The sequence below is a fragment of the Epinephelus fuscoguttatus genome, linkage group LG1 (assembly GCF_011397635.1).
Source record: "Epinephelus fuscoguttatus linkage group LG1, E.fuscoguttatus.final_Chr_v1".
Taxonomy (NCBI): Eukaryota; Metazoa; Chordata; class Actinopteri; order Perciformes; family Serranidae; genus Epinephelus; species Epinephelus fuscoguttatus.
In genome coordinates this window covers 26,506,615-26,529,775 of record NC_064752.1, presented here as the reverse complement: position 1 = coordinate 26,529,775, position 23,161 = coordinate 26,506,615, and the positions used below count along the sequence as shown (strand labels likewise).

Below are 23,161 nucleotides of genomic sequence, written 5' to 3'. Positions count from 1 at the left end.
GCCAGGTGCCTGTGTGTTTGTGTGATTAAGTGCGATGGCCCCTGGACTGACTGAGGAAATTACAATGCAGGATGAAAACAGCGACCATCAAGAAGCATCTGTGCTTTAATGCCCCATCAAAGACCAAACTCCAGCAAAAAGTGACAATGATTTTATGTCCTGGCTCAGCAGCAAGAGGAGGAGTAATCTGGACGAGAGAGTGACTTGGAGACAAGTAATCTGACATTAAAGGGAATCACTGCACCGCGTGAATACTGCAGTGCGCATGACGCAGGTGTTGGCCGAAAAAAGTTTGGAGGAGTAGCGAAACTCTGCGAAAGAGGCGACGTGAGTGCACAATAACACAGACTGGACCAACTGTGACATCTGCGCAATGGGCACCGATGAAAGAAGACCCGGTGGTAATTTCACCTGCCTGTGTTGTTTCTGATCACATTCATATCGCTCAGAAATTATGAAGGGCTTTTTACTGCGCTGTGTTCTCCTCTGGGCGATGTTGCAGCGGAGCAACACGCAGATTGCTCTACCTGCCACAGGTGAGTTGATAAAATAAGCTACAATACAAACATGAAACAGAGCAGGCACATGGCCGAATGAAACATTGACAGTAAACAGAACAAAATATGCAAATGAAAATAATAAGTTGTGATCTGCTTCTTCTCCGGGGTAAGATAATGGAAAATTAGATGTTTTTTAAAATGGAGTCTGGGCTGAAAGTTTTTACCTTTATGTTGAAACTCGCAAGTTGTGCAAAAACACTCTAAAACTTATGACATCGTTTGTGTAAAATACATAAACATTTTTATGTGATGTTTAGTGAGTCAGAGCACACAGGGTGGCATAAATAAATGCTGGTTAACATTCATTGACATTTAATATGTATCAGCAGGCCAGGATCATTTCAGGCAGTCTGGTTGAAACAAGTTGACACATGGACAGTGTTTTCCCACAGAACTTTAGTTGGGTGGTACAGACATTGCATAATAGTGTTTCATTATTCAGGACATGTGATGGGTGTGTCTTTGTATGTGTTGACAGTGTATGATCTAATCAATACAGTGGTCTGTAAATAATCACTGTTACTGGCTTCAATATAAAATCTCACATACTTTTAGTTCTCTTTACTGGATCACACATTCACAGCACTTTCACTCAAGTACTACTTCAGCTTTAGATGTACCTCACTCAAGCATCTTAGTTTAATACTACATCCTTCCTCTCCACTACATTTTATAATATTGTGCCTTTTGCTATCTGACAGCTGTAAAAACAAAATGCATGATCGCTATGTAAAACATGATGCAGTGTTATTATACTACCCAACATTAAAGGATAACTTCAGCATTTTTCAACCTGGGCTCTATTTCCCTGTGCAAATTGATCAAAGAGACTGATGTGAACAACTTTTGATATTGGTCCAAAATTGAGGGAGCTGGCAGCCGCTGAACGAGCTGCAGTGGAAGCACACGGGGCAACCAAACATCATCACTGTATGTCCATTAAAAGGGGTTATTTTTGCCACAGAGCAGCTCAGATTGTTGATTTAGTCTGTTTGTTATTGCCCTGTTAAGCAGAGGTGTCCTTTGTAAATATCACAAGCTATCACCAAATGTGTGTGTGAGATTTGGAGAGAGAATAATAACTGAATTAGCATATAGAAAATGTATTTTAGTGTTGTTAAAAGATTTTCAATATTATAGATGATTATCTACCTGATTTTAAATGCCTCTCGGGCCTTTGAATTCTATCGCCGCCGTCATTTGTGACGGAGAAAGTGGATGAGGAGAGAGAGAGAGAAAAAAGGCAGCAGAGGTTTTTATTTTCCTTTTTATTTTACATTACATCTTGCTGATGCTTCTTGATATTACACTGTCTTCTTTGGTGCTGTTAACACTGCAAATTTTGTAGCAAATGATTATCTTATTAGAAAAGACAATGTGTAGAGGCTCGTACAATAAGTCAACTCATCCATCCATCCATTTTCGTAACTGCTTGTCCTCTTGAGGGTCACAGGGGGGCTGGAGCCTATCCCAGCTACACCCTGGACAGGTCACCAGACTATCACAGGACTGACACATAGAGACAGACAACCATTCACAGTCACATTCACACCTGTGGCCAATAACCTATCCCCAACCTGCATGTCTTCGGACTGTGGGAGGAAGTTGGAGTACCTGGAGAAAACCCACGCTGACACAGGGAGGACATGCAAACTCCGCACAGAAGGGCTCCCTCCTGGAACTGAACCAGGAACCCTCTTGCTGTGAGGAGACAGTGCTAGCCGCTGCACCACCATGCTGCCCTTAACTCAATTCAATACAATTTTATTTATAAAGCCCAATATCACAAATCACAATTTGCCTCAGAGGACTTTACAGCATACGACACCCTTCTGTCCTTGGACCCTCACAGCGGATAAGGAAAAACCCAAAATGTCAGAAACCTCAGGAAGAGCAACTGAGGAGGGATCCCTCCTCCAGGACGGACAGACGTGCAATAGATGTCGTACAGAACAGATCAGCATAATAAATTTACAGTATTCCCTATGACAAAATCATACATAAAGAGAGGGAGAGACATAACTAACATTACCATTGTCATTTATAGCCAGTAGGGAGCCCATCTCCTTGATGTATAGGAAGGGCAAATGTAGGAATAAAATGTAATAAAAATATTTTATATGTAGGTTGTAAAATAGCGAAACATAAATATATTTTTCCACTACGCACACACACTGTGGCAGAGGTAGCATTAGCATGTTGATATCACTTTTTTATTTTTGTGAATGTAAGCTGATGAAAATAGGTAATCAGTCTATATAGATTTGTCATGAGTACTGAATTTGTTGATATTTTGCACCTGCTAATCATTTATTAATTGATTGTTTTATTCTGCATGTTTTCAATTGCAAGGTTATGCAATATCAACATGATGACTCTAGCTAATAGCATTAGCCTACCTCCACTGGTCTGCAGCAGGTATCATCACCCTTTAAATAGCAGTTTTCTTTAGGAAAATAACACTAAACTACATTTACTGTAAACTACTCTGATTACTATACTCTCACCAGAACTCACACACGGTTTCAACTGTTGTTTACCTGCACAAGTGACATCTCGTAACATCTTGTGATCTCCAAAAAATACTTCTGCTTAATGAGGCAATAACAAACAGACCTGATCAAGTGAAAGGTAAAGAGACAATTCAGACATTTAAAATAACAATCTGAGCCGCTCTGTAGCAAAAATAACCACTTTTAATGGACATACAGTGATGATGTATTTCCACTGCGGCTCATAATGCAGCTGCAGTTATCCTTTAAAATGCTACTTGCACATTAATGCATCAATAATATTAATCTAATAATATGTATAACACTCACATCAAGCATTTGTCTGCATAATAAGTATTTTTACTGCTAACTTTAAGTACAATTTGCTGATAACAGCTCTGTGCTGGGAAGAAGTAGATCCTTTACTTTTTCCTCCACTGCAGGTGACGTCAGATGTGTTTTTTCATAGGTTTAAACTGGAAGAGAGGCCAGCTGGCTGAACTGGACTGAGGTTGTTTTTGTGACTTCCTATGGAACAAATTATCAGGGTGTGTTTACTGACACAAGCTATGGAAAATGTCACAATGTCCAAATTATGACACCATTACTACATACTGCAGCCAAATTGGACCTAAACCAGATTATAGAAACATATGCAAGTGAACAGTGCATCCACCAGCACTGGTCCGCCCTTTAACATCCACAGCTGCATGTGCTGAGTTAAAATCTGTCAAAATCTGCAGAGGTTGACATATCCTTTTGGTAGGGATTAAACTTTGTTTGGATTAAACAAACAAGATATAATGTGTTGATTAGTGAACTTTTGAGGTGTTTGTAGGTTTTGTTATTGTTGGACTAGGGTTGGGTGATATTGAAATTCCCCTCCAAACAATATTGCTTTAAGAAAAACAATATACAAAATTATCATCCAAAACAAGGCTGAAAAGAGAGATGCACACAAGTATAAATATATTAATGTTGCAACACCTCTAAGGGGCCACAGAGAGACGTAGAGAGGCAGTAAGTGCTATTTTACATGAGGGAAAGCTGAGATCGGAAAATCTGATCAATCAGCTTTTGTGGTTATTTTTATTACACGTTTTACTGCCGTCATACAGTCTCACAAACTTTGACTGCTATATTTTGTTGCCCTACTGATTGAGGGCTGACTGCTCATCTGCTGAGAGTTGTGGTCCAGTTGCCCTTTGTGGGCGGAGTTGGTGGCAGACGTGTGTTTTGTTAGATGGTGAGTTTTAAGGTGGGTGTGGAGATGTGTAATGTTTCTATCTTTAGTCCTGACTTGTTTGAACACAGCTTACAGAAGACTTTATTCATGTTCTGTGGCTCTCCTGTTTTTTGTTTGGTTTAAAACCAAAGAATTGTCAAATAGGTGTATTTACATTCTTTTTGCTAACAAGAGTGGACATCTTTCCTGCTGGAAAAGGGTTACATGGGTAATTACATACAGTGTGAGATGTATACTAGCTTTTATTTGATATGTTACAACAATCTTGGGATCCGGTATCTAGTTATTGTTATAAATCTATGATTTAGTTATCTTATGGTACGTTCTAGGTCTTTTCAGTAAAAATGAGTATTTGGTGAAGGTAAATTGTAAGTTTATCATGATGAGTTCAGGTGTATCTTATAAGGTAGTTCGTTTGAAGGGGGAACTTGTTGATGTTTTCACAGCAACATAAAATAGTTCTAAGAAAGGGACTCATAAGAGTCAAGAGATGAGTGTGGAACGCTGGACACTTCCCACCCTCAGTGGTCGCCATATTGCCCATGTAGCAATATGTTCACACTTTTGAAATGTTGGCCGACTACTGTGGTGAGCACCGAAGCATTTTGCAAATATACGCATGTATTTTTCAATACTACCATACAGTTGTCAAATAGAAGCCAACAGGTTGTATATTGGGTAATTCTGTAATAATTAAGTACCACAAATCATAATGTGAATAGTAACGTTAGCTTGCGCGCTAGCTAACAGCAGCACATTTATCATCAGGCATGATATGTTGTGGCATAAACTACATGGTCCAGGTGCGTAACATGGTTACGTTAGGTGTTTACGCATGTTAAATTGTTGTATTCACTGTAGAAGATATTGATGTTAGATTTGTGGTTGGATATTTGACAAGCTGTGCATATTCGCAAAATGCGACAGCTGTTATTAACTTAATACATCAGATATTCATAACGCGCCGAGAAAACATGGTAATTTTGAAATAAATAAATAAATGCAGAAGAAGACGTGAGCAGACAAGCAGATATAGGTAGCTTATATTTTGGCGAGTGACATCATTAGTCAAATGTGCGATAATGCTCCGACTGGTTGCAAATCAACAGCAGAAGAGGAGTGCTGTGTTTGATTTAAGAGAACATGACCCTGTCGTGTGTGTGTACTAACGATGGTACCTGATTTTAGACGCAGACAGAGTCGTATCAATCAATTTATCTAACTCTCAGGAAAAAAAGCAAATAATTATATCAGCAGTTGTTAGAGCTCTAAAGGTAGATTTGTGCTGAACTTAATGTTCCAAATTATGTCAGTAATGCAGGTAAACTGTTTATTGCTTATGTTTTATTCTTCTCGAGGAGCAGACAGAACATTACTGTGTTTTCTAAGGACAGCAGGATCTTTGTTCCTAATGTTGACTCTGACATAGAGGAAGCTGAGGTACTTACAGGTGGCCACAGCTAATTAAAAGTAAATATTGTGACTTACTGTATTAGCTTAAGTCAGAGACCCCCCCCACACACCCCCCCCCCCCCCCCCCCGAAAAAGCTCACATGGAATGAGAGGAATTTTTAATTAATTTGCGGTTTCACTTTTCTGGATTAAATCTGTAAAAGTTTAAAGGGCAGCAGAGCGACACACAGTTTATGTTTAAACTGTTTTAGATCATCAAGAGTTTAGAAGTAGCCTGCGTTGATTTTGATCCACCACAGACTGGATAGTGTACCATCTGTCTGTTTGATGTCGGCGCATGTTGATATTGCACTCAGTACTCTTCACAGGAAGCATTAACATATTTTTCGTTCATCTGTGCAGTGCTGCAGTGTGGCATATGGCCTGGCAAAGCTTGAAACCAATTAAATGACAGATGACATGCTCAAGTCTCTCTTTCAGACACAAATACATATTCACATGTGTTTCTCCTCTGAGGAATGCAAAGACAGAGGAATTCCTCTGCATCTCCATCAACAGCTCTAATCCAACCATCTCCCCTCATCTTTCTGTCTCATTTCTGTCTTCTCTGTCTGATCTTCTCCTCTCAACGTCTCCTCTTTGCCACTGTGTGTATATATAACTGTCCACAGAGGTTTCACCTCTTTTCCCTGCAGCATCTCTCCCCTTGTACTCTTCGTAAGTTATCTGTGTTTCATTAAGACGCTGGCTGACACCTCTTCCCTTGATTGTGCTGTTCTCCTTCATTTCCTCCTGCCTGCTTATTTTCCCGCTGCTTTATTTTCTGCCTCCCTATAAAAGTTTAATGATTATGGACCACGGCTGCAATAAAATAATGGGTGTGTTCTGCGGAGGAGCTGCAAATGGAAAAGACAGAGAAGTGTGAACAATATGGAAGAAGTGAAGCAATAAAGCAGATGTGTACATTATGTTAGGGACAATTAAGAATGGCTCTATTTGCATTGGATTAATTCTCATAAAGCACACACACTTAATCTGATCCTGACATATTTGTTGTTTATAATGGGTGATGGTGTAAGACTAACAGCCTATTTTATGGAGGGATGCTCCTATTTATCGGTCTAACATCGGTATCCGCCAGTGTTCACCTTATTGACTGCCAGCTGCCTATCAGCAAATAGGAAGACATTCACCAATATCTGTGGTCGAAGTTTTTCTATTGTAACACATCAATTTTTTTAGGCTAAAAAGCAGGGCTCGACGTCCTGTCGTCCCAGGCACAATAGACAACTTATGTGGGATAAATAAAGCTATTTCCTGAAATGCCATCAGGACAAAAGGACACAGTAAACTTACTATCGATGTGTCAGAGGATGCACTCCATTGTTTCCCTGGTAATGCTGCATTGTGAACAACAAATCTGGGTTGAAATTGGCAGGAGAGAGCTAGTTAACATTAGCTGTTAGTTGCGAATATTGGTAGCCGGAACAATAGCTAACCGAGGTTGCATTGAGTTCAGGCCCCCAGGAATGCTGCTCAGCCTTGCAGCCAATTTTTCCCAGTGGCCACTCGTGGTATTGCAGTGAAAAAAATCCCCATTTTCCTCATAGACCACCATTATAAAAGACACACCTGTAAAACTGTTGACAGACCCTCGAACTGCAGCCAAGGTTTAAGTATGACTCTTACTATCATGAATTTTTGAGCCATGGTGGTTTTATATTTGTAAAACCTTACCTTTCGAGAAAAGCCATTTGAAAACCTGAGAAGTCATCACAATGTGAAGTCTATGAGCCTAGTGGGAACTTGCAGGTGAGGCCAGTGGGAGAAGCACTACTACTCATATTCAGTGGGTCGCATACCACGGAAGTAAACTTGGAAGCTAGAATTTTTTTGTTGTATGTGTCAGGTGAGTATGAATAGGCGCCATCTTGGGATCCAGTATCTAGTTATTGTTACAAACCTATGATTAAGATACCTTGTGGTATATCCAAGCTCTGTTCAGTTAAAATAAGTATTTGGTGAAGGTAAATTGTAAGTTTATCATGATGCGTTCAGATGTACCTTGTAAAACTGAGTTCGTTTGAACAACATAAAATAGTTCTAAGAGAGGGAATATATCGTAAAAGTTTTTCTTGTGAAAGAAGGTTATATTAAAGGTTGTCGCATAAATTTCCATGATTGAATTTGTGCTTATACAAAGGTTTTGTAATAAGGGACTGAATGACTTTAAAACAGTTAGTTTTTTTTTTCCCCATGGCACAAAACTGGGGAAACAACCAAACCAAAATGAACGGAAATAACAAAAAAACATTGGTATTGGTTCTCGGACAAATTGTTATTATAAATATCATTATTATCCAGAATTTCACAATCAGTGCATCTCTAATTTCATGACCTGCTGGTAGCAAATGTACCAAAAGTCACCTGCAGTGAGGGAGAATATCACACTCAGTGGTTTCCAGAGTGAGTCACCAACATACTGGACACATACGTGATTGTTCAGGATGATGCTTGAGGGTAGAAATGGTTCTTAGTGGAAAATTATTCCACTAAGACGACTTCTTGACGTCAAAATGAAGCACAATTGCTTCTGAGAAATGATGAAAGGTGAAGATGGGAAAACCAGTGTGTGTTCATTCAAGTGGAGAGCCCCCAATATGTGGGATGCTCTTTCTCATTTTCTCTCTGTGCTGCCTTTTTTCTGTCACTTATTTACTGGCAATGTAAATCTCACTCTGGTTTCATAAGACAAATCAACTCACCCATTCTCTTTAGTCTTTGCTATCATAAATCCTCTGCTGTATAGCTCCATCTAAATATTCTCAGTGCAATATTTTTCTGACATGTTTTGATAACACTGAGCAGATTGTTCCCAGGGTTTCAGCACTGTGCATGAAACAAGACGCCTCATTTACCTGTTATTGCCTTTCATTCTTTATAATAATGCTTCCCTAAGGACAGCAGTGGCATCTGTGACATTAATAAGATCAATCTCACCCATGGTGCCTTAAATCAGTGTCCCGTCTCTTTCATGGCTGAGATATTAATATCGTCATGAAGGGATGATTCATCATTGCCAAAAGTTTCTGATGTCCTTTAGGGTAGGCACCTCATAAATCCCAATGTTTTATGAAAATTCTATGTTAACCATTAATTAAAATCTTGCTCATTGACTTTGATCCTGTGTCTAAAAAGGGGGTGATGCTTTACTTTAAAGGTGAAGTGTGTAGGATTTAGTAGCACCTAGTGGTGAGGACTGCAGATTGCAACCACCTGAAACTTCTCCTATGTGCCAAGCATGTACCAGATGATTAAAACCAGTAAAAACACTGAATAAAGCAGTTTTACGTTGCAGCACAGTGTTTGTCCGATGCTCTTCAGAGCCTCGCAGAGGAAATGTGAATGGCCCTGTCTGGAGCCAGTGTTTGATTTGTCCATTCTTGGCTACTGTAGAAATATAGTGTTAAAACATGGCAGACTCCTTGAATGAGGACCTGCTCCCTGTGTGGATATAAAGGGCTCATTCTAAGGTAACGAGGTAGGTAACACAATGATTCTTATTTTAAGGCTATAAATCAATGAAAACGTACCTATCATTATATTCAGTATCCCTGCCAATGTATCTCCCTAAACCCTACACGCTGAACCTTTAAAGCTGCTATTATTAATATTTTTATGGATGAAATTAACTTTTCACATACACAAAAGTGTATGAAAAAAATTGGTTACTTGTTGACAAACTCACAGAGAATTATCGCCTGACTCTGCAGTGTTAGCATCTTTCAGCTCTTTGTTTTGGTTTCCCGGCCCGCTACTTTACTGTTCTGATTGACTCTCACAGCTCTCATCAGCTCCATTTTCAGGCCCAGTAGGCAGCTGTGCCAAAAGCCCTAAAAACACACTGTATACTACCCAGCAACAAACAGCAGAGAAAATTGGTGACTGGGGTACATAAAGAAGCATTTAACAGCCAAAGAGCTAAAATGAGAGTAAATATTGGACTTGTATTTGCCTGTTGGCCAGAAATGTGACTGCAAATCATAGACTGTATAAAAATAATGGATTTAGCTACCATGACATCACATACTGGTTTCTGAACTCCTGTTTTGAAGCCTTGAGTCTTGTCACCATCTTGGATTTATGGAGCCAAAAGTGACCATTAGCACCAGGCTGTAAATGTGTTTATTTCTGCTGTAATTTTTGGCATTTTAACATGAGTATTTATGGGGGTTGGCTCACTTCTGGAGCCAGACTCAAGTGGCCACTCAGGGAACTGCGTGTTTTGCACTTCTGTGATGGCTTCTTTTTTCAGCCCCAGACATTGCCACTTGCTCCAAATGAATGCTTACATTGCTCTGTATCTCCCGGGTGTGTAATGCAACGGTTTGCTAACAAGATCAGCATGTTAACATAATTATATTTCATGTTGACAGCTCCCAAAAGGCCACGAATAAATAAATAAATTAGTCAGTGCAGGTTTGAATGCTGTATGGTGGCATAAATGTTAAAAACTAGTAAAGCTGTCATTCAAAACAACAATGACCCACATGTTGAAATGACCATTCTGTTTTTCTTCTTGTTGTGCACAGTGTTGAACTGCTGTGAAGGGGATTTACTCATTCTGCTGGATTCTTCAGGAAGTGTAGCAAACTACGAGTTTGTGCGCCTTCTGCACTTCACCACCGAGCTGTTTCGCCCCTTCTCACTGGGCCGTGGGCACGTAAGAATCGGGCTGCTGCAGGTGGGCACAAAGCCGAACTTGGAGTTCGACCTCGACGTCCACAACAATCAAGACAGTCTGCAGAAAGCTCTGCGGAGTGTAAGGCAGCTGCAGGGAGACACCAACACTGAGGAGGCGCTAAGAGTGGCCCTGCGGCTTTTGACAGAGACAGACGAGGATGTGCCAAAGATACTGCTGTGGCTGACTGATGGTGTGCAGCCTGGAGACGTGGAAGAGCTGATGTCTGAGCTGAAGGCGCGGGGAGTCTATGTGTTAGCTGTTTCTACAGTACATGCCAACTACCAGCTGTTACTGCGTTCAGTGACACCTCCAATGGAGTCTCACCTCTACTTTGTGGACATAGAGAGCATTGACATCATCACAGAGGACCTGAAGGAGGCCATTATCAGTATGTCTGTGTTTGACATGTGAGGTTCAGCACAGTAGAAGCAGTGGATCCATGGCAGATATTAGACAGACAGAGAAGTGATATTTAACTGTAAAATGATTCAGTTTCTACATTTTATCTCACCATGCCCCCCCCCCCCCCCCCCTTTTCCTGTCATGTTATCTACAGAAATAATTCATGCAGAACGGCTGCGCGTTGTTCACTTGACTTCCCACAGTGCTGTGCTGCAGTGGCGTCCTGTTCTGACCAAAGACAGCGGTTACTATGAGCTCTCTTACAACTCTATGCAGGAAACAGACACTAAAACTAGACGGGTTCTCCCAGGCGACTCCAGCTGGGTGGAGCTGACCAACCTGCAGCCTGATACCACCTACACAGCAACCCTGCACCCAGAGTCCAACCAGAGGCTGTTCAACACACTCTCTGTTAACTTCACCACACTTCCTGGTGAGAGGATTTAGAGAGATTTCCCTTTTATAAACATGTGTCTTGATAATCCTGTAAAGCACTAAAAAAACACATGCTTTACTCATGGCAAAAAATAGAAGACTGGAAAAACTAGACAGAAATAAGTGAGATAAAAATCCATTCTGTTAGTTTTACTGTTAGTATTCAATCGTTTCTCACTATCTTCCTCAGTGGATAGAGTTTTCTCAATTGTCAGTGAATTGTAGATGTTTGAATTTCCATTTTTACGATAGAAATATGTAACAAAACTGGAGTTCCAGTCATACAGCAGGCTGACTACATGCCAAAGAAGGTTGATGGTTTGTTTCTAGACAACAAACATGCCATTAGAGAGCCTTTTACTGCATTTTTTTCTGTTTCCTGTCTGACATTTAGAGTTTGTATCAAAGGGAATCTTCAGTTTTTTTCAACCTGGACCCTTTTTTCCCCATGTTTTTGTGTCTAAGTGACTAATGGTAAAAAAAACAGCTTTTGAAGCTGGTCCAGTATTGAGAGAGACCACTTAAAGCTGCAGCGGTGAAAAAAGCTAAAATGTAATCCCTACTGGCAATTGAGCACCATCAAAAAAGCTAATACTAGTATTAATGTAATCACTACGGGCAATTGTGCACCATCCATTTACATCCACTAAAAGTGTTTGTTTTTCTGACAGGTTCAGATTGACCCTGTTTCCATCGAGCAGTACGGTACGGTTCAGTTCGGTACGCTTTTTTTCTGTTTACACTGTGAAAAGTTGTGAATGGTACCAATAGAACCGTTCCGTACCGTCCTCATTTTTGGTCCCCCCTCTGTTGGGGTACCTAGCACACAGATCTGGTACTAAAAGGTGGAGCTGTGAACACTGCAGTCTGTTGATTGGTCAATAGCGGATGGTCACTCTGCTCAGGGCTGAGCTGTGGCTGGTTTTGAGGCTCATGTACCCACTGCTCATACTGTGGAGAGTTTTATTAGTAAACTGTAACTATAAAATGCTGACTATAAAAGGATGTTTTGCTGCCACTCGCAGCAGCTGTTGTCGGAAGTAAAAAATAACTTAATTCACTGGGCCGACTTCCGGCAACTTTTAAGGTAGAACATTAACTTGTAATGTTACTAAATGCATGAGCTGACAATGTTAATCTATCAGCACACCTTAAATTTCATTTTGACAATTTCAACCTCTCCATTAGTTTTTATATGACATACGCTTTTAGTAATGAGTGGATCTTCAAGCTTTTATATTTATATATAAATTAATTACGACTGGGTTATGAGAACTGCACCTTCTCACTCTGAGCATTGTTCCTGTGGGCACTGGCAACACTAAACCCCTGAGTTTGCCTGAGAAGGACTAAATGTACAAACCCGCTATTTTTACATATCCCATTGAGAGAGACTATCACTACAGCCTGTTTTATTTTTCAGCAGCCTCGTTCTGTGGACGATAAACTAGGTGCAGACTGATGAAGGAGGAAATACAGTGAGTGCTGGACGGAGCAGTCAGTGACAACAACCCCGCCCACATATAAGAGTACTGTTTGTGATGGAAACGCTAGGGTCTAGATACCATGAAGGGTTACTCTTGGTTCCAAAGGTACCCTACTGAAAGTGTTTGGTGGAAACAATGCTACTGTGATTAGGAGTCTCTGACAACATGACTGAAAAGATCCTACAGAGAGGTAAAACATTTTTTCATACCTTTTACTGGTCTTTTTGTTACTGTGACCAAATCTCACACAAGGAGAAGTCTCGTTTTGAAATCTTGCAAGAGGCGACTTGCTGCGGGAAAAACAACGGTGGAATTGTTAGTGAGAGTTGGAGTGAGGAGTGCCAGGAAGAGTTTGTTGTGTTGGAGTATAGAAAGTGTAGATTATTGTTTTCAATGCCATGGCTGAACATTTCTCAGATTTCTATAATGTTGTCAGACAATTGCAACAACGATCTGAGGCTGTCAGTGAAAAAACGACGGAAATTGATGGCTCTCTGCTGCCACTAGGGATTACTAGTAGCTTTTTCACCGCTGCAGCTAGAGTGGTCTCTCTCAGAACTGGACTAATTTTAAAAATTGTTGTCTCCATTAGTCACTTAGACACATAAAAGTGGGAAAATAGAGTTCAGGTGAGAAAATACCAAAGTTTCCCATTAAGTATGATATTATTTCATTCGACTCAACAGGTGCATACTAGATTTGGAGCTAAATCCATTATAACAGACCTTAATTTGCTGCAGCCAGTCACCATCTCACCTGTGTCTCTTGTCCCCCCTCTGCCTCTGTTGGTCTCAGATGTTTTAAGCCCTGCAGTGGTTTCTGTGTCAGACTCTGGCCCTCGTCAGATCCGTGTGGGCTGGGGTCCCCTGCAGCTGGCTCGAGTCCAGAGATACACGGTGGAGTATGGAGCTTTTCCAAGTGGACACGTCCGCACCGTGACCTTACCCAGCCAGCAGAACTCTACCTTACTGACAGGCCTGGAGCCGGGCACTCAGTACCTGGTCACAGTCAGCGCTCTGTATGTGGACGGAAAAGAAAGAGCCATGTCTGTGAGAGCATGCACTCTAGAGGGTACGTTTTCAGCTTGAGGTTTGTATGTTTTTGTGTCTTTCAGTTGTTCTCCCCTCCAGGTAATTTGTTTTTTTTTTCAGTTAAAAGCATTTGTTCTGTTTGTTTCTCTTTATTGAAGGCTGACCTTTAGAGTCCATTCATGCATCATGGCTACTTTTAGATACTGCATCGGCTTCATTTGATCAGGCTGTTAAAACCTCTCCCTTGCTTTCCACTATGTTTTTTTTCTCTTGCAGCAGCTCTGCCAGCCTTGACTGACCTTAAGCTGACCCCAGTGGAGCGTCAGGAGGTGCAGGTAACGTGGAAGGCCCATCAGGAAGGTTTGAAAGGCTACTGGCTGAGCTGGGAGAAAGAAAACTCTCACAGATCCTCCTCGAAGCCCTCCATCTCCTCCGTCTACCTGCCTCCTAGCTCTCTTTCAACGCGTCTCACACACCTCGCACCAAGCAGTCGAGTGTGTGTGTCCCCGGTCTACAGCTCCGGCCGAGGAGACGGGCTCTGCTGCACTGCAGAGAGACACACAGGTTGGCTGAGCTGACTATTATTATCTGCTTTTTTCTTAATTCCTGCAATTATGTTCATACATTGCGGTTTTGGTTCATTAAAGGAAGTGTAATTTCCCATTCGTCTCGTCTCTCTGATAGATACCAGGCAGCGGGGTTAACAACCAGAGTCTGCAGCAATCAGGCAGCTGGAGCAAAAGCAGTGGGTGAAATGGAGCATTTTGAGTGCTGGATGCACTTGATAACTTGTGCAGGACTGAATATTATTATGAATATTATTATTCTATGTTAAATTGTTCATCTTGAAATGAATTACATTGACTAAAAAGGCTTTATCGCATAACTCCAGCCCTCTGTCCACACAATGGCTGAGAAAAATCTGGCATAATTATTAATTTTTATCATCAACTTTGCAGGAAGGCTGCGCACCGCAGCACCACACATTTGTTCTCACATATCAGTCAGGAACATAAACAGTTACAGAGAATGCTGGTAGGCAGCATTCACAGTTTGTGCGAGGAATTTCTGACATTGCCAATTATTATTTATTATTATGATTAACAGTCTGTAATGTCAGCCTCCGGTTAAACTGTACTGTTACATATTTACAGCTGTATTTACTTGAAACTACATAAAAATGCTCTTTTCTCGTTGAAAGTTCTTAACATGTGGTAAATGTAAAGTGTTGCCCGGCTCTGTATTTTCCTTTCCAGCGGTCCTGATGTCAGATCAGAATTGCTGACATCACAAGTTTTAAAGATCTAGTGTGTAGGATTTAGTGGCATCCAGTGATGAGGTTCACACATAATATGCACTACACACCCGATCCGATGTGTACTATCGTTCAACCAGGGACATAAATATAGACAGTGTAGGCAGTGTGGTTGCACTGGGGCTCATGAGGTGGGGGGACCGTAGTGCGAGTGATTCAATTTGCCACCTCAGAAATGTGCCAGTGTTCTGCTGCCCAGCATTGCTCTGGTGACTGTCCAGGGTGTATTCCGCCTCTTGCCATATGTCAGCTGGGAGAGGCTCAAGCCCCCACGCAACCCCCAAAAGGATAAGCAGTTACGGGAAATGAATGAATGAATGTATATAAACCAAATTGCTGTCTGTTTTAAATGTTGTCCTCTACCACATTGCATTTTGGGATATTTATGCTAAGGTTTCAGGCATACTTAAAAAATCTCACATACTATTTAATCGTTTTAAATAACAGCCCCAGTGTTTGGTTTGTCCATTCTGGGCTACTGTAGAAATAACATGGTGGACTCAAGGGGAGAGGGGCCGCTCCATATGTAGATGCAAACAGCTCATTCTAAGGTAACTTAAACACAGTGATTCTTAGTTCAGGGAATTATACACAAATGAAAACATTATTATGAATATTACATACCTGTTCTGCCATAATACCCTCCTACATCCTACACACTGGACCTTCTATAGCAGTAAATGGTTTATATCTGGGTCAAGGCTTGGCTCATCTGAGAAATGACTATAGTCTGAATGGAGATTTGATTACAATGCCTGACACAAGATAAGCTTGAGGAAATTACATGTTATCAGTACAAATGTTTGAGGTACCATAAACCACAAAATGCTGTGTGTTGTAGAGCAAAAGCTGTGCAATTAAAAATACAAGTGCCCTGATAAACTGTGACCTGAGACGCTGAACCACATAATTGCATTTAGTTTTCACTTTGTTTAAATTGGTGAAAAAGAGACAATGTGATGTGAGCATCAATTCGGAGGTCTGGAACAACAGAGCTACAGGTCTCCTTAATCCCTTTAAACCTTAATACGACACAATGTTTTCAATTTAATGATGTCTTCTTTTACAGGTGCAATTATTTTTTTTGTAATACTAGTTTTCACATGAATAAATAAATGAACTCGTCTAAAATGTGAGCCTGAAGCTGAAGAAGCTTTCAATGCCATGTTAGAGGACTGCGACCTTGCGTGTTAGTCTTTTTCTCAAATTGATGCTAATTCATCCTTTGAAACTTATAAAAGCAGTGTTCATTTTTGTCTAAATGATTTGATATAAAAGTTGTTGCTACACACAGCGTTATCAAATCCATGTAGGGGCTGCAGGCAACAAATCATTGAAGTGATACATGCTGGCAAATATTTTGGAATTTTTTTTAGTATATGACCAAATTTCTGCTTGTTTTCTGTCATTTTGTTCATTATATGGAAAAACTCAAGCATGAATAACTCAGAAAAAGCTTTTTTTAATGTCTGAACAGACACCTTTATGACTGTGTCTCTTGGTTTCACTGATGTACATTTAGCAGTTGTGTCGTGTGCCACACAGGCGGTATAAAATCAGTCAGGTGTGTTTCTGCATTACTGGCAGTGAGACAACAAAGAGTGGTGTGGTGCCTGAAGATAATTGTTGTATTATATGTTACTGGCTCAGTAGATAAGACTGAATTCCAAATTGTATCTGCATCCTGTTTCTGTATTTTCTGTACAGTGCCCATAAGTATTAAGTGCTGATAGAGAATATGTACTGTGAATAAATATATTTATATATATTGTTACTATTTGTTTTGTGTTTAACTAAATATTCTGTTGAATTTGTGGCTGGGTTTGTCTGGTAAAATGTTTCTCTAGGCAAATTAAAAGACAAGAAAAGGATGATTCCTATTTAAAGTATTTGCACAGTGTCCACAAGCATTTGATTTTGTTTTTCTAAATTGGAAGGGAATAAAAAAAAATCTGTGTTACAAATGTTTTGTCCTCTCTAACTGGTTGTTTATGGGGCCATCTAGTGACTGTTGGCTGCAATCAGAAAGTGCCAACTGAGTAAATGGTGAATTTCATTACATCTTCTCATGTGACATTCTCTTTTAGCATGAATAGAGGTTAATAACATTTTTTTTTATCACTTCACTTGAACAAACACAACCCTGTTCACGCAACATATCCAATCTGCCCAGATAGGATGTAATGGATAAGACTGAAACACTGTTTTAGAGGGTCTTTCAATGACAAAGTACTCACTGGTGTAATTTGTGTTATTGGTACAAATATTATAGTAAAGACATTGGTGTGTTTACTATTTTTGCAGCAGTAACAATAAAAGTTCAGGCAAAACACACCTAACCTAAACCTAACAAAGCAATTCAGTTGCCAGAGGAAAATGTTAGTGTTGTACATTTCTGCCAAAGACATGTTACTTGTTGGGAAATAAATTTGTCTGCATTGTTGCACCTTGCAAAACCTTAACAGCACACACACCACACATCCATGCATTGTTTTAATCACTGATGTCACTGATCTCCACACCTGATTCTTTATTTTAGTTTAAACCCTTTATGTTTTGTTCTTTTGCTGAAAACCCACCCACAAGCAAGAACATGCATGCACACATACAAAAAGGCTCACACTTCCCAGAGGATGACCGTGAAACCAACCAAGTTGCAGAGGAAAGCACATTTCATTCAGGGAAACTGATTAATCTCCTGTGTTTCATTAACATGCTCCTCCAGCTCCCCAAGGCATAAAACGTTGTGTTGCTTTTTGGCTTTCTGGCAGCCTAACAGGGATTGTCTTACCAGGCCGTACCACAAAGAGACCTCTGCTGTCAGATTTTGGTCGTGATGACACACACGGGACCGTTGTCTTTCATTGGCCCCATGAGGGAGTGTCTTTAGTTAGCTGACTGCACCTGCAAAGATCAAGAAGCACAGGTGGAGTGAATGTACTGGTGTGTAACATGTAGGCAGCATGCTGGAGGATGTAAGCTGAAGATGGAACATGCTTTACGACTTTTCATCAGCTGTTAAAATTTCATAGTCAGAGTTGTCGAGACGATGGCTGAAATGAACGGCCCCATGGAGGGTGAAGACACAGAGCTGGTGGGGATGGGACTTCGTGTCTCTGTGTCCCCTGCACAAACTGCCTTTTACATCCTCCTGGTGATGCTGGGCATCCTGGGTAATGCCACCGTTGTTGCTGTGATTGGTAAAAGTGTAATAATGGACCGTGGTGGGGGACGGAACTCAGACATCATTATCATTAACATGGCACTGTCCAACCTACTGGTGTCTGTAATGAGGAATACACTGCTTGTCATCTCAGACATGGGACTCGAGGTATGTGGTCTTTTGGATCAGTTGTTTTAAAGATTGCCAGTGAGTCACTGTCTAGTTAGATCAAAGGGTGTATTGATTTTGAAGAGGAGGATTTGTCTGGAAAGTTTGTGTTTTTTTCCTTCCACAAACCTAAAATAGCTGAGACGTTAAGCAGACATGAGGCGAAGGAGAAAGTCAGTAAGGTTTGAGAAAAAGACCTCTTCGTATCTCCTGGAGAAAAGTGTGAGTACATCATATTAGTCAGCAAACGTTTGTGACTATACACCTGTCTCTTTCTTTTACAGCTGTATTCCTCCAAAGAGTGGTGTCAGTTCCTTATGGGTGTCTGGGTGTGGCTGCGATCAGTCAATGTGTGGTCAACGCTCTTCCTCAGTGCGTTCCACCTCCAGACATTGAGGCGTGTGGCTCCTACCATTGGGAGCCTTCATGGGCCCCGGGGCCTTCCTAAGACCCTCATGCTGAGTCTGGCCCTTATCTGGCTTGTCAACTTTATTTACTCCATTCCTGCTCATATCTTTTCCACTAACGGGGACATTAACAGCACAGAGGTGAGATGCATTGAATTCAGTTATAGGACCACACCTGTTTTGTACATCATCATGTACACTTCACATGACAGCTGGTCATTTTGTACACCATGCTGCTTTGTTTTAGAAATGTTAATTTACTTTTTATTCTATTAGAGGCTGGTTTCCATTTATTTATGTACAGGATGTCTGTCAACACAGAGAAACCTGCTTCCATTGTGTGACCGATCACAGTAAACATCAATTGTATTTATTGTTGTTAAAGTAATTACATAGATTGTATTTTTTTTTTAATAGGCAAAGCCAATATGACGTCACCTATTGGTTTGTGAACTCCCCTTTTAAAGCCTTAAGTTTGGAATTCTGACTATGCCTATTTTAAATTTTTAGAAGTGATCAAATTTGGACCAGGCCCCCCAAAAAAGCATTTGGCCTTACAGCAAAAAAGAAGCGTTTTCCTCATAGGCCAACATTAAAAAAGAGATCTGTAAAACTGATGACAGGACAGTTCGAATTGCAAACAAGTTCAGTTATGAATCTTACCATTCCGATATATTGAGCCATGGTAGTTTTATATTTGTTAAAATTTACTGGAGCTGAAAAAAGCAATTTAAAAATCTGTGACATCATCACAATGTAAAGACTATGAACTGAACAGGAACTCGTGGGCGGGGCCCGCTGGAGAAACACTACTGTGCATATTTAGGAGGATACTGTGGAAGTAAACCTGAAAGCTTGAAAACTTTTTTGGCATATGCGCCAGGTGAGCAACTACATTGGAATGAAAAGGCGCCATCTTGGGGTCCAGTATCTTGTTAATATTAAAATCTATGATTTGGGCAACAGTGTGGAGCTAACTCTAAGGCTAGCAGCTACCTTGGTTAGCACAGTGCATTTACAGCTATGGTTAACTGTGATAATGCTAATACTAATTTTTGCTATCCTAAAACCATTAAACAAAATGTACTAAAAATGAATATCCAAGACCTTAGAGGGTCTTTCAGTACAACCAAACACTAAACAAGACTTTTTTTAGGCGACCAAGATGTTAGTTATCTTTCATGAGCTGAAAACACATTGAAAAAGCAACGGCTACAACTATGCCTACACTTTGTGAATCTGGGGTTACGGCATGTTTATGTTACCTAATCAACAGTGCCGCTATGGTAATGGATTGAACCGTCCTGTCACTCAAAGTGGCCATGCATAACTTTAAACTTTAAGAAAAATTTAAATGGTTGACTTGTGAAAAAAAATTACCCCCACACAGTTATCATGAAGGGGGAAAACATGTTTATTTCTACTGTGAAGTTGAGCATTTTAACATGGGAATATATGGGGATTGAGACTGTTTTGGAGTCAGCCTCAAGTGGCCCTTCAAGGAACTGCAGTTTGTGGCACTTCAGTGTAGGCTTCATTTTTCAGGCCCGGAGGTTGGCACTTGGTAAAAATGTTCTGTTGTATTATAGGAGTTAAGACTTGCAAAAACACTGGTATGATACAGTGTGTGGTAAACAAAAAAGATTTAATGTGGAACAAACACGGTTTGATTGTATATACACACACACATGTGATGGTCCGTTAATCCTGCAAAAAGTAGTGAATTTAAATAAATTAAAAATTTAAAAAAAATGTTTAACATGTGGATAGGTTCCTGATAATATCAAGGGAATTCAAGCTTTTTGCTGCATTAATCTCTCCCCTGACATGTGGTCCAGAAAATACTGAAATCATTTAGAGCAGCAGTGTAATACACTTCATCTGAAGTGAGAGATCTGCATTAAATTTCAAACACATCAGCCATAAAACATTTGAAATTTTTTAAAATATATGAAATAGCAGATGTTTTTCTATGGTGAGAATTCCCTAAATCGCTGACTATTAATGTTCCACCCTCTTTCCTCCACTCCTCCATCTCCCTCTTCCTCTCTTAGACCCTGATGCTGGTGAGCAGCACAACGCGCCCCCTGCTGGGCTGCGTGTGGAACTTTCCTTCCAGCTACAGTGGCCTGGCCTATGCTACCACATCTATGGTGATCCATGAAACAATTCCCATAATACTAATGGCCTTTACCAACCTGGGCTCCCTTTACACACTCTACACCCATAGCAGGATGCGGAGTTCAGTGCAAGATGCACCTGTCATTAAACGGGTACCTGCCGAGAGACGAGCAGCCAAGGTGAGGAAGAGGCCGTGAAGCCATGTTTATCATGTAGATGGAGAGTAATGTTTCATCCACAGCAGCACTGATAACTCATTTATTCGACAGACGAGCATGTACATCACTTGTTTTACTTTTTTATTCGAGTCAAAGTGAATGTAATTCATCAGTACTGATTCCCTGAATCTTTGTGTTGTGTGTTTCTCCAGGTGATTCTTGCTCTCATCATGCTTTTCATTGCATCCTGGGGAACCAGCATTATCTCTGTCAACTATTTTAACTACAACCGTGGCTCCTCAGCGGAGTTTCTACTGGTCATTGCTCGTTTTGCCAACATCATCTTCATCGCCATGTCACCTGCTGTTCTGGCAATCGGCCACCGGCGGCTGCGTTCTTTCATCAAGTCAGCACTCTCTAACTGACAGAGCCCCTGTGCAGCTCACACTATACTGCTGATCATGAACTATTGTTTGCATCAACTTCCCTTAAAAAAACATGTAAGGGAGGTTCATGGCAGTAGGTATGAATACATGATGTTCCCCCTCATAAACACGTGTGTGTGACTGGAGTTGAACTGATGGACTCAGTGGAAGGGGAAAGTGGTAGAAAGTAATTAAAAATATACTATAGTTACTGTTTGTGAACAGCATCACCAGCAAAAGTGAAAGACAACTCCAGCTTTGTCCATTTGGCGTTTCACTTTGCTGTATTTGCTTTATTTTCAGCACTGTGTCGGCAATTTTCATAGCTTCCTCTTGGATGCATTCTGTTTGCTGTTTATAAAGTCCGACCTCACTTGTGTGCTGTGCCCAGGAATGTCCTGAACACAGCAAAATAATAAGAAAATGAAAAGAAAAACACTGGCAGACGGCAGAGGCTCTGCAGATGAATACACCACCACATACTTCTAGTGAGTCATAAGTGATGAAGTCTATACATTTTTTTGTTAGAAAAGTCCTGCATAGTTTACCTTTAACATTACAAGGATTTGTGCTACATGTCCCAATTAATTCAGATAGATGATGTCTTAAATTTACAGTCTTGACAAACTGTCAAACTATCAAATCCACTTCCTTTAGATTACAATGCCACAAGATTACATTAGTTTCCCACCCAATGTCTGGATCTACCATTCTGCTACAGAGGTCCAGTGTTGAATGGATGTGATTAAACAGCAACATCAGAGGCTGTGTTTGTACATCCTCTGAAAAAGTGGTGTTAATGGAATTCTCGAAGCTTGTAAAAGGTCATCAACAAGATCTATAGTTTCATTAAAGTTATGAGTCACCATGATAGCTTCTGACTAAGCATTTCATATTTAGTCATCCCACATCAAACAACTGGTTAATGTAATGACACAAAAAACAACTTAAGATAAATGTACACTATTAGAACTATTTGCAAACTTTTGAGGAGCACTTGCTATGTTACTTCTCCAGAGATTTTTCCTGTGTAACTTTTTTTTTCGGAGGAGTTTTTCTTTGGCATAGATTCGACTGGGTTTGACCCATTGGAACATTGTTATTGCTGCTATTAAGACACTGTGTGTGATATTGATTCAAGATTCAAAATATTTATTGTCACTCCGGTTACACAAGCACAATCTTGTGAAATGCTTCGCTTTGCAGGGAGGCTCCATTTAAGAAAAACAACAGCAAATATAAAAAGCCACATTAGGTGTAAGATACAATATAAGAAACAATAAACTCGATATAATACATATTAGGTGTAATATGAACATATGGAAAAAGGGAAAAGCTAAATATATATTTGCTTAAACCCAAAGGATTATTAGACTATATCTCAGCTTAAAGAACAACAATAACAACACAGAAGCAATGATACGTTCATTTTTTTTCTGTTTTATTTATGTAGCCCAACATCACAAATCAAATTTGCATCAAAGGGCCTTACAACATACGACACACTCTGTCCTTGGACTCTCACCATGAATGAGGAAAAACAGGGTGAAAAACATCGGAATGGATAAAATAGTTTCTACAATCAAAGAAACCA

The 23,161-nt window shown here is 40.3% G+C and overlaps 2 protein-coding genes and 1 long non-coding RNA gene across 4 annotated transcripts in view; 2 read left to right on the top strand and 1 right to left on the bottom strand.

Moving 5' to 3' along the window:
- Positions 1-39: 39 nt before the first annotated feature.
- LOC125891263 (von Willebrand factor A domain-containing protein 1-like) lies at positions 40-17,075 on the top strand. Of its 2 annotated transcripts, none has more exons than XM_049581602.1 (6): positions 40-536; positions 10,304-10,843; positions 11,012-11,290; positions 13,575-13,850; positions 14,090-14,374; positions 14,495-17,075. In XM_049581602.1, exons 1-6 carry the CDS (start codon positions 455-457, stop codon positions 14,512-14,514), a joined length of 1,482 nt encoding a protein of 493 aa, XP_049437559.1. In that variant the 5' UTR covers positions 40-454; the 3' UTR covers positions 14,515-17,075. The 2 variants fall into 2 exon arrangements, with proteins under 2 accessions (XP_049437559.1, XP_049436747.1); XM_049580790.1 differs by having other exon boundaries at positions 41-536; positions 14,087-14,374.
- LOC125897679 (uncharacterized) overlaps positions 13,676-23,161 on the bottom strand; it is a 20,562-nt gene continuing 11,076 nt past the window's right edge. Inside the window, exons 2-3 of the long non-coding RNA XR_007450540.1 lie at positions 17,917-18,029; positions 13,676-13,795 (exon numbers count right to left, since the gene is read on the bottom strand). This is a non-coding gene — a long non-coding RNA (uncharacterized LOC125897679). The remainder of the gene's footprint in view (positions 13,796-17,916; positions 18,030-23,161) is intronic.
- LOC125896931 (olfactory receptor class A-like protein 4) lies at positions 18,220-21,567 on the top strand. The gene is made up of 4 exons (XM_049590311.1): positions 18,220-18,456; positions 18,741-19,004; positions 20,918-21,163; positions 21,355-21,567. Exons 1-4 carry the CDS (start codon positions 18,226-18,228, stop codon positions 21,565-21,567), a joined length of 954 nt encoding a protein of 317 aa, XP_049446268.1. The 5' UTR covers positions 18,220-18,225.

Coding starts and splice junctions, on each gene's coding strand:
- LOC125896931 (XM_049590311.1), top strand. CDS start 18,226: ATGGGACTTCGTGTCTCTGTGTCCCCTGCACAAACTGCCTTTTACATC. Junction 18,457..18,740: donor TCTCAGACATGGGACTCGAG/GTATGTGGTCTT, acceptor TTTCTTTTACAG/CTGTATTCCTCCAAAGAGTG. Junction 21,164..21,354: donor CCGAGAGACGAGCAGCCAAG/GTGAGGAAGAGG, acceptor GTGTTTCTCCAG/GTGATTCTTGCTCTCATCAT.
- LOC125891263 (XM_049580790.1), top strand. CDS start 455: ATGAAGGGCTTTTTACTGCGCTGTGTTCTCCTCTGGGCGATGTTGCAG. Junction 10,844..11,011: donor CCTGAAGGAGGCCATTATCA/GTATGTCTGTGT, acceptor TGTTATCTACAG/AAATAATTCATGCAGAACGG. Junction 13,851..14,086: donor GAGAGCATGCACTCTAGAGG/GTACGTTTTCAG, acceptor TTTCTCTTGCAG/CAGCTCTGCCAGCCTTGACT.